Source organism: Coregonus lavaretus (genome assembly GCF_964263955.1).
Source record: "Coregonus lavaretus genome assembly, chromosome: 6".
Classification (NCBI taxonomy): Eukaryota; Metazoa; Chordata; class Actinopteri; order Salmoniformes; family Salmonidae; genus Coregonus; species Coregonus lavaretus.
The window spans coordinates 1,860,837-1,872,503 of NC_139993.1; the positions used below are offsets into that span (position 1 = coordinate 1,860,837).

At 42.7% G+C, this 11,667-nt stretch overlaps 1 protein-coding gene across 1 annotated transcript in view; it reads right to left on the minus strand.

The window, feature by feature from the left end:
* The window catches only part of LOC311130329 (bMERB domain-containing protein 1-like), a gene marked incomplete at both ends in the record, with an annotated part of 48,977 nt that extends 40,190 nt beyond the window's left edge, over window positions 1-8,787 (minus strand). The window contains 2 exons of the mRNA XM_084163058.1: window positions 3,422-3,542; window positions 8,724-8,787. Of these exons, the coding sequence (XP_084019184.1) occupies window positions 3,422-3,542; window positions 8,724-8,787 (185 nt within the window). The remainder of the gene's footprint in view (window positions 1-3,421; window positions 3,543-8,723) is intronic.
* Window positions 8,788-11,667: the final 2,880 nt, after the last annotated feature.

Sequence of the window (11,667 nt, forward strand, 5' to 3'; positions counted from 1 at the left end):
TGTCCAGGTGGGAAAGGGCAGTGTGGAGTGAAATAGAGATTGCATCATCTGTGGATCTGTTGGGGCGGTATGCAAATTGGAGTGGGTCTAGGGTTTCTGGGATTATGCTGTTGATGTGAGCCATGACCAGTCTTTCAAAGCACTTCATGGCTACAGACGTCAGTGCTACGGGTCGGTAGTCATTTAGGCAGGTTATCTTAGAGTTCTTGGGCACGGGGACTATGGTGGTCTGCTTGAAACATGTTGGTATTACAGACTCAGTCAGGGACATGTTGAAAATGTCAGTGAAGACACTTGCCAGTTGGTCAGCACATGCTCGGAGTACACGTCCTGACTATCCTACCGATCCTTGACTTCGGCGATGTCATTTACAAAATAGCCTCCAACACTCTACTCAGCAAATTGGATGTAGTCTATCACAGTGCCATCCGTTTTGTCTCCAAAGCCCCATACACTACCCACCACTGTGACCTGTACGCTCTTGTTGGCTGGTCCTCACTACATGTTCGTCGTCAAACCCACTGGCTCCAGGCCATCTATAAATCACTGCTAGGCAAATCCCCGCCTTATCTTAGCTCATTGGTCACCATAGCAGCACCCACCCGTAGTCTGCGCTCCAGCAGGTATATCTCACTGGTCATTCCCAAAGCCAACACCTCCTTTGGCCGCCATTCCTTCCAGTTCTCTGCTGCCAATGACTGGAACGAATTGCAAAAATCTCTGAAGCTGGAGACTCTTATCTCCCTCAATAACTTTAAGCATCAGTTGTCAGAGCACCTTACCGATCACTGCACCTGTACACAGCCCATCTGAAATTAGCCCACCCAACTACCTCATCCCTATATTGTTATTTATTTTGCTCTTTTGCACCCCAGTATCTCTATTTGCACATAATCTCTTGCACATCTAGCATTCCAGTGTTAATATTATTGTAATTATTCTGCACTATAGCCTATTTATTGCCTTACCTCCATAACTTGCTACATTTGCACACACTGTATATATATTTTCTGTTGTATTTTTGACTTTATGTTTTTTACCCCATATGTAACTCTGTGTTGTTTTTATTGCACTGCTTTGCTTTATCTTGGCCAGGTCGCAGTTGTAAATGAGAACCTGTTCTCAACTGGCTTACCTGGTTAAATAAAGGTGAAAAAAAATAAAAAAATAAAAATAAAAAAAACATCCCCACAGCATGATGCTGCCACCACCATGCTTCACCGTAGGGATGGTGCCAGGTTTCCTCCAGACGTGACGCTTGGCATTCAGGCCAAAGAGTTCAATCTTGGTTTCATCAGACCAGAGAATCTTGTTTCTCATGGTCTGAGAGTCTTTATGTGCCTTTTGGCAAACTCCAAGCGGGCTGTCATGTGCCTTTTACTGAAGAACTCTGGAGGTCTTTCAGAGTGACAAATTAAACTTTCATCGAATCAGATGGCTTATTCATCACAAAACCATTTCATGTTGGCAATTATTTTAATGATTACTTCATTGGCAAAGTGGGCAAACTTAGGCAGGAAATGCCAACAACGAACAGTGAGCCATTGAATTCATGCATTAAAAAACAAATAATGAAAGAAAAGCATTGTTAGAATTTTGTAAAGTTAGTGTGGGAGAGGTGCAAAAATGATTGTTATCGATCAATAATGACAAACCTCCTGGCATTGACAACTTAGATGGAAAGCTACTGAGGATGGTAGCTGACTCTATAGCCACTCCTATCTGTCATATCTTTAATCTGAGTCTAGAGGAAGGTGTTTGTCCTCAGGCCTGGAGGGAAGCCAAAGTCATTCCGCTACCCAAAAGTGTTAAAGTGGCCTTTACTGGTTCTAACAGTAGACCTATCAGCTTATTGCCAGCTCTTAGAAAACAGTTGGAAAAAATGGCGTTTGACCAAATACAATGCTATTTCTCTGTAAACAAATTGACAACAAACTTTCAGCATGCTTATAGAGAAGGACACTCAACATTTACTGCACTGACACAAATAACTGATGATTGGTTGAAGGAAATTGATAAAAATAAGATTGTGGGAGCTGTGCTGTTAGACTTCAGTATAACCATAACCTGTTGTTGAGAAAACATATGTTTTATGGCTTTTCAACCTCTGCCATATTGTGGATTCAGAGCTATCTATCTAATAGAACTCAGAGGGTTTCCTTTAATGGAAGCCTCTCTAATATCAAACATATAGGGTGTGGTGTACCACAGGGCAGCTCTCTAGGCCCTCTACTCTGTTCTATTTATACAAATGATCTGCCACTGGCATTAAACAAAGCCTGTGTGTCCATGTATGCTGATGATTCAACCATATACGTGTCAGCAACCACAGCTAATGAAGTCACTGAAACCATTAACAAGGGGTTTCAGTCAGTTTTGGAATGGGTGGCCAGTAATAAACTGGTCCTGAACATCTCTAAAACTAAGAGCATTGTATTTGGTACAAATCATTCCCTAAGATCTAGACCTCAGCTGAATCTGGTAATGAATGGCGTGGCTGTTGAACAAGTTGAGGAGACTAAATTACTTGGTGTTACCTTAGATTGTAAACTGTCATGGTCAAAACATATAGATTCAATGGTTGTAAAGATGGGAAGAGGTCTGTCCATAATAAAGAGATGCTCTGCTTTTTTGACACCACACTCCAAAAAGCAAGTCCTACAGGCTCTAGTTTTGTCTTCTCTTGATTATTGTCCAGTCGTTAAGCTGCAGCTGGTCCAGAACAGAGCGGTACATCTTGCTCTTCATTGTAATCAGAGGGCTAATATAAATACTATGCATGCCAGTCTCTCTTGGCTAAGAGTTGAGGAGAGACTGACTGCATCACTTATTTTTATAAGAAACATTAATGTGTTGAAAATTCCAAATTGTTTGCATAGTAAACTTACACACAGCTCTGACACACACACTTACCTCCACCAGATATGCCACCAGGGGTCTTTTCACAGTCCCCAAATCCAGAACAAACTCATGAAAGCGTACAGTATTATATAGAGCCATTATTGCATGGAACTCCCTTCCATCTCATATTGCTCAAATGAACAGAAAACCTGGTTTCAGAAAACAGATAAAGCAACACCTCACGGCACACCTCTCCCCTATTTGACCTAGATATTTTGTTTGTGTGTATTGATATGTAGGCTATGTGTGCCATTTTCATTTGATGTAGTTCTGTCCTTGAGCTGTTCTTGTCTATTAATGGTCTGTATTATGTTGTTTCATGTTTCGTGTGGACCCCAGGAAGAGTAGCTGCTGCTTTCGCAACAGCTAATGGGTATCCTAATAAATACAAAAAAATTGCACACACATGCACAAGCACACGCACACCACCCTGCTATTCAGAATAATAAATGACAATACAGTAGAGATATCCAGATTAGAGATATCCAGATTAGAGATATCAGACATACAAGACACTCACATGTATCTGAGTTCTGACTCTCTTCTGACCAGCACATCTCGAATTCTGTCGATCTTGAATAGCTCTCCCTCAATGTCATCTATGGTGATGGTGGAGTCTGCCATGGAGACGATGTCCTCTTCTGCTCAGAGAGATGGACAGACATTAATTTCGTTCCACTTCTTTCCAGTTCTGCATTTCGGAATTATATGGATATGGTAGAATAGGAAGGCAAACGTGTCCTCACGAGCAAACATGCACACACACAGTTGGGTCAGCACAGCTAAGTAACACTGTGACAAGATAAAGCCGGCATCAGTATAAACATGGCTGTATAACACAGCATGTCCTACTGTAGCATCATGGATTAGGTAGCTTGGGACCAGATCATTTTCTTTGTATACTGCCAAGCAAAGCATTGCTTTTGTCTGGTTCAACGTAGGCTAAGGAATTAAATTAGGGTTTGTTCCAGGCTTAAACAAATAGCTGTGTCTCTATAGGAAGAACTATGTTCCTTGTAATTAATGTTGATTGTCTGAACCCACGGAGACTCTGGGGAACCATTTGAGAAAAGAGTTGACTATCTGAGTGCTCTGGTGCAGACCTGCTCACATAGTGAGGGAGTTAGTGAGTAAATGAGAGAGAGAGAGAGAGAGAGAGAGAGAGAGAGAGAGAGAGAGAGAGAGAGAGAGAGAGAGAGAGAGAGAGAGAGAGAGAAAGAGAGAGAGAGAAAGTGTGTGTGTGCGCGCGCGAGTGAGTCTGCCTCTGTGTGTCCTACCTCCCTCACCACCAGTGGGCTTTGAGCGGAAGATAAATCACAAAGAAAAATACAATTAAGTATGAACAGCTACTTATGGGGTTTTACAGCGGCGGCCAGACATCGGCACAAGGAAATACCTAGCAGAATTACATTATAATAAATGTCAATGTGCATTTCTTGAATTTATGCAGGACACATCTTGCCAGGCCATTTCTTTAAGTTGCTTTATAACATTTACTTGGCTTTTTACTCCTTTGGTAACCAGAGTGTAATTACATTGCAACTGTAGACTACTGTAGTTAGGTATAACAACAATTAACTTGTTCTGAAGGGAAACCACTACAAGTGAGAAATCAATTATTATCTACAGTTATTATACAGTTGCTGTGGTCTTACAAATTTGGACAAAGTTGTTACAACATTTCAGTAACGTAAAAGTGTGTCCATCCAAGGTTAAAACAATTACTACTGGTAGTATACCATCCTTTACCACTATTCCATGATTCCATCTAACCTGCTGTTACACAATGTGATCATAGATAATGCATTATAAGCTTCGCCATATCTCAGCCGCTAAATCAAGCTGTTAACATCAAGCTTTGTTTTCCCTCAGAGTTCCAATAACTAGTGTGGGACGGAGCCAGTTCAAAGCATTTCAGCTTCAGACCCACCGCAGAATTTCAATCGAGCCAAACATTCTACCATGAAATCAAACATTCAACTGCATCCACCTCCCCAACTCCCTATTGCTTTCACAGATTTACACCTACCAGTCGCACAAAAGAGGATTATACATTTATTTACCTTCTGATCCTAGATCAGTATTGATTGATCAAACGTTCAACTGCATCCACCTCCCCAACTCCCTATTGCTTTCGCAGATTTACAGCTACCAGTCGCACAAAAGAGGATTATACATTTATTTACCATCTGATCCTAGATCAGTATTGATTGATCAAACGTTCAACTGCATCCACCTCCCCAACTCCCTATTGCTTTCGCAGATTTACACCTACCAGTTGCACAAAAGAGGATTATACATTTATTTACCATCTGATCCTAGATCAGTATTGATTGATCAAACGTTCAACTGCATCCACCTCCCCAACTACCTATTTCTTTCGCAGATTTACACCTACAAGTCACAGAAAAAACAGATTATCCAGTGCCTTGCAAAAGTATTCATCCTCCTTGGCATTTTTCCTATTTTGTTGCATTACAACCTGTAATTTAAATTGATTTTTATTTGGATTTCATGTAATGGACATACACAAAATAGTCCAAATTGGTGAAGTGAAATGAAAAAAATAACTTGTTTCAAAAAATTCTACAAAATAATTAACTGAAAAGTGGTGTGTGCATATGTATTCACCCCCTTTGCTATGAAGCCCCTAAATAAGATCTGGTGCAACCAATTACCTTCAGAAGTCACATAATTTGTTAAATACAGTCCACCTGTGTGCAATCTAAGTGTCACATTATCTGTCACATAATCTCAGTACATATACACCTGTTCTGAAAGGCCCCAGAGTCTGCAACACCATTAAGCAAGGGGCACCACCAAGCAAGCGGCACCATGAAGACCAAGGAGCTCTCCAAACAAGTCAGGGACAAAGTTGTGGAAAAGTACAGATCAGGGTTGGATTATGAAAAAATATCAGAAACTTTGAACATCCCACGGAGCACCATTAAATCCATTATTAAGAATATGGCACCACAACAAACCTGCCAAGAGAGGGCCGCCCACCAAATCTCACGGCCCAGGCAAGGAGGGCATTAATCAGAGAGGCAACAAAGAGACAAAAGATAACCCTGAAGGAGCTGCAAAGCTCCACAGCGAGATTGGAGTATCTGTCCATAGGACCACTTTAAGCCGTACACTCCACAGAGCTGGGCTTTACGGAAGAGTGGCCAGAAAAGAAAAAAAAAATAAGCAAACATGTTTGGTGTTCGCCAAAATACATGTGGGAGACTCCCCAAACATATGGAAGAAGGTACTCTGGTCAGATGAGACTAAAATTGCTTTGGCCATCAAGGAAAACGCTATGTCTGGCGCAAACCTAACACCTCTCATCACCCAGAGAACACCATCCCCATAGTGAAGCATGGTGGTGGCAGCATCATGCTGTGGGGATGTTTTTCAGCAGCAGGGATGAAGGAATGATGGATGGCGCTAAATACAGGGACATTCTTGAGGGAAACCTGTTTCAGTCTTCCAGAGATTTGAGACTGGGACGGAGGTTCACCTTCCAGCAGGACAATGACCCTAAGCATACTGCTAAAGCAACACTCGAGTGGTTTAAGGGGAAACATTTAAATTTCTTGGAATGGCCTAGTCAAAGCCCAGACCTCAATCCAATTGAGAATCTGTGGTATGACTTAAAGATTGCTGTACACCAGCGGAACCCATCCAACTTGAAGGAGCTGGAGCAGTTTTGCCTTGATAATGGGCAAAAATCCCAGTAGCTAGATGTGCCAAGCTTATAGAGACATACCCCAAGAGACTTGCAGCTGTAATTGCTGCAAAAGGTGGCTATACAAAATATTGACTTTGGGGGGGGGGGGAGTGAATAGTTATGCACGCTCAAGTTTTCTGTTTTCTTGTTTGTTTCACAAGAAAAAATATGTTGCATCTTCAAAGTGGTAGGCATGTTGTGTAAATCAAATGATACAAACCCCCCAAAAATCCATTTTAATTCCAGGTTGTAAGGCAACAAAATAGGAAAAATGCCAAGGGGGGTGAATACTTTCGCAAGCCACTGTGCATGGATTTAACTTTATTTACTGATCCTAGAACTGTCAGTAAGATCAGTAATTCCTTGATGAAGGCATCTTGAGGTATGCTGCGGATGTGTCCTGCGTGCCACAAGACTGTGTTAGCATGCTGAGCTAAAGGAAGTCAGAGGTTCAACAGTTCAGTCAGTCTGCCTTGTATTCCTCCGAGTCTCTTCTGAGTCTCGTCTGCTGGTTCTTGGTTCCCTAGCGGCTCTGCTATCTAACTCTCCCCCGCTGTTGAGCTGCTTTGTGTGGAGCCCGACTAACTGAGACACCACCTGGGCTGGGGATTCAGAAACCTCACACCACCACCACTGACTGAACAGAGAATCTGATAGTCTCCCCTCTGCCTCCTGAGGGATGAGACTGTCTGCTTTGATACCTTTTACAATGGCAAATACATACAAGATGTGTGTTTTGTCTGGAAGTCAATTGAAAATAAAGCAGAGAGAGAAGGGTGAGGGAGAGAGAGAGAGCACTAAAGAAAGAGTAAGAGATATATCCTTTTCTCCTCCTCACACATAGGCTAGCCCCAGGGATGGCAGACTGGACTGGGCTTGATGTGCAGAATCAGATATAACATCCTTTGGAGGGAGCTGAAAGGAAGAGAAGAGGTGTATTCTAACTAATGCCATCCTCCTCTCTTTGATCTTGACGAAACGGTCTATCACTCTGTCATACAGTACACGCTTTTGTCCTAGGCTACCTGGCTAAAAGGCTTGCTCACTAACCTCTTCCATTCATGGGCAACGTTAGCTAGTTAACATTAACCTTCTACATCTAGCTACATATTGAACTTCCATCCTCTCAGGTCAGGGGCACAATAATGTATGAATTAAGGGTTGGATCAGAATTGCCATTATAATCATTGGCCAGTACGGAGAATTAAGTAAAACCATTTAGTCAAAAATCACAAATCCAAATCCCTATCTCTATCCATGGCTAATTTAGGAAAGGGCCAATTTTAGCTAGCTGGCTAGCTAGCCAAAGGAGGACAACAACACAGCGAGATGCAGCAATTCAAGTTATTCTGTCAATGATGTATGCTCTCAATGGGATTTGATAGGAGTGACGCCAAATCCAAACTGGCTTCCCTTGAAAAAAAATGTTGGTGCGCCAGGACCATTCACAGTTGAGCTCGCTCCGTTTAGCTCAACGCTGATTGGCACATTTTATATACTTTTTTAATTTGCTCTGTGACCTTAGGCTTGTACTGAGAGAGTTAAAGGGCTGAAGAAAAGAGACTTGATGACTATCAGCAGAGTATATTCACTCATATCCCTTTGGCATCTGTCAGCATTGTATTGTGTACAAGCCTGAGACTCCCAAAGAGCCAAAGCACTCAGCTTTCTCAGCCAGGCACAAAGGATGCATACTTATCTATATGAATCTTCACAGAGCCGCTCAGCTGTGTTACTATGACAAACTTCCTGATGTGACCTGCTACGACAGCGCTTACGTCAAGACAACCATGGCACTTTTACTCCGGAGGGAGGGCTAGTTTCATCATTAAGACTGATTAGTGGACTCTGGATCTTAAAAACTTGCCAATGTTTCAAACTCCATTCAAGTAAACCTGACAACACTCCCAACATCTCCTAAAGTCCAAACCTCTCTCTCTATAACTCTACTGTCTTTAGAGTCCATTCCCATCCCTCCTCTCTCCTACACTTCCCCCCTGTTAAGAACATCACCCGTGGCACGTTGGGATTTCCAAATGCCACAACAGGTTTCCCAAAAGCCATCAGTGAGAGGTTCACTGTGTACCCAGCCTCCGGCACCCATTACCTTGACAGCCATCATCACGTCTGGGGTTGAGAGGTTGGTCGGGTCTGGCAGTACTGGGCGGCATGTTCACACCCCTGCACTAAGGGAAAGAGATCGGAGTAGGGCTAGAGGGGGTAATTCCCGGAGCTAGAGCCAGGGTCAATGTGAGAGTGCACAGCGGAAGTGTGTGTGTAATAGCGTGTGTGTGTGTGTGTGTGTGAGTAGAGAGGGAGAAATGGATCATAGAGATACTGGAAGAACAGTCATCCAATTCCTCTGGAGAGCTTCTCATGTTGAGACAATTGTTGTGTTTCAAACTCAATTCAGAAGTACACTCCTACCTGGCTTTCAACCTCGCTCTGCGGAACTAACTTTAAAAGTTTGACTGTAGCTCGCTCTAAGTCCATGTCTCTCACCCTCCCTAAGAGAATGTCTAGCACACTGTCACTGCCAATTGGAGGACACTGCTGGATCTGTTAGCCGACCGCTGCATGTTAGCATTCAGAATGCACATAGCATATGTATCATAGCATAGCACCATGTACGTGACTCCTCCTGAAGTCTAATTATTTTACGCCTCGAATAGAGCTGCCACTCACGACACACCAAGGCCTCAATTTGCTGTCTTTTTTCTCCTCCCTCTATCCCTTCTTTCTTTCCCCTCCATCAGCCTGGGTGGTTTTCTTCTTAATGAGGTAAATATCACGCAGAGTGACTGACTAACGGACAGGTCAGACTAAATGCAGGGAGGGAGGGAGGGAGAGAAGAGGGTGGGAAGGAAGGAGGAAGGGAGAGAGGGAGGGAGGAGGAAGAGAGGATGGAGTGAGGATGGGAAGACCGGAGGGAGAGAGAAAGATAGAAATAGAGAGAGAGAGGTAAAGGGAAAAAGAGAGAGAGAGAGACAGAGAGAGAGATAGAGAGAAATAAATAAAATATATATAGAGAGAGATATAGAAATAGAAAGAGAGAGAGTGAGATATGTATATATATATATATATATAGATATACAGTGAGGGAAAAAAGTATTTGATCCCCTGCTGATTTTGTACATTTGCCCACTGACAAAGAAATGATCAGTCTATAATTTTAATGGTAGGTTTATTTGAACAGTGAGAGACAGAATAACAACAAAAAAATCCAGAAAAACGCATGTAAAAAATGTTATAAATTGATTTGCATTTTAATGAGGGAAATAAGTATTTGACCCCCTCTCAATCAGAAAGATTTCTGGCTCCCAGGTGTCTTTTATACAGGTAACGAGCTGAGATTAGGAGCACACTCTTAAAGGGAGTGCTCCTAATCTCACCTTGTTACCTGTATAAAAGACACCTGTCCACAGAAGCAATCAATCAATAAGATTCCAAACTCTCCACCATGGCCAAGACCAAAGAGCTCTCCAAGGATGTCAGGGACAAGATTGTAGACCTAAACATGGCTGGAATGGGCTACAAGACCATCGCCAAGCAGCTTGGTGAGAAGGTGACAACAGTGTGTGTGATTATTCGCAAATGGAAGAAACACAAAAGTACTGTCAATCTCCCTCGGCCTGGGGCTCCATGCAAGATCTCACCTTGTGGAGTTGCAATGATCATGAGAACGGTGAGAAATCAGCCCAGAATTACACGGGAGGATCTTGTCAATGATCTCAAGGCAGCTGGGACCATAGTCACCAAGAAAACAATTGGTAACACACTACGCCGTGAAGGACTGAAATCCTGCAGCGCACACAAGGTCCCCCTGCTCAAGAAAGCACATATACAGGCCCGTCTGAAGTTTGCCAGTGAACATCTGAATGATTCAGAGGAGAACTGGGTGAAAGTGTTGTGGTCAGATGAGACCAAAATCGAGCTCTTTGGCATCAACTCAACTCGCCGTGTTTGGAGGAGGAGGAATGCTGCCTATGACCCCAAGAACACCATCCCCACCGTCAAACATGGAGGTGGAAACATTATGCTTTGGGGGTGTTTTTCTGCTAAGGGGACAGGACAACTCCACCGCATCAAAGGGACAATGGACGGGGCCATGTACCATCAAATCTTGGGTGAGAACCTCCTTCCCTCAGCCAGGGCATTGAAAATGGGTCGTGGATGGGTATTCCAGCATGACAATGACCCAAAACACACGGCCAAGGCAACAAAGGAGTGGCTCAAGAAGAAGCACATTAAGGTCCTGGAGAGGCCTAGTCAGTCTCCAGACCTTAATCCCATAGAAAATCAGTGGAGGGAGCAGAAGGTTCGAGTTGCCAAACGTCAGCCTCGAAACCTTAATGACTTGGAGAAGATCTGCAAAGAGGAGTGGGACAAAATCCCTCCTGAGATGTGTGCAAACCTGGTGGCCAACTACAAGAAACGTCTGACCTCTGTGATTGCCAACAAGGGTTTTGCCACCAAATACTAAGTCATGTTTTGCAGAGGGGTCAAATACTTATTTCCCTCATTAAAATGCAAATCAATTTATAACATTTTTGACATGCGTCTTTCTGGATGTTGTTGTTGTTATTCTGTCTCTCACTGTTCAAATAAACCTACCATTAAAATTATAGACTGATCATGTCTTTGTCAGTGGGCAAACTTACAAAATCAGCATGGGATCAAATACTTTTTCCCCTCACTGTAGATATATAGATATATATATATATATATATATATACAGTGGGGAGAACAAGTATTTGATACACTGCCGATTTTGCAGGTTTTCCTACTTACAAAGCATGTAGAGGTCTGTCATTTTTATCATAGGTACACTTCAACTGTGCGAGACGGAATCTAAAACAAAAATCCAGAAAATCACATTGTATGATTTTTAAGTAATTAATTTGCATTTTATTGCATGACATAAGTATTTGATCACCTACAAACCAGTAAGAATTCCGGCTCTCACAGACCTGTTAGTTTTTCTTTAAGAAGCCCTCCTGTTCTCCACTCATTACCTGTATTAACTGCACCTGTTTGAACTCGTTACCTGT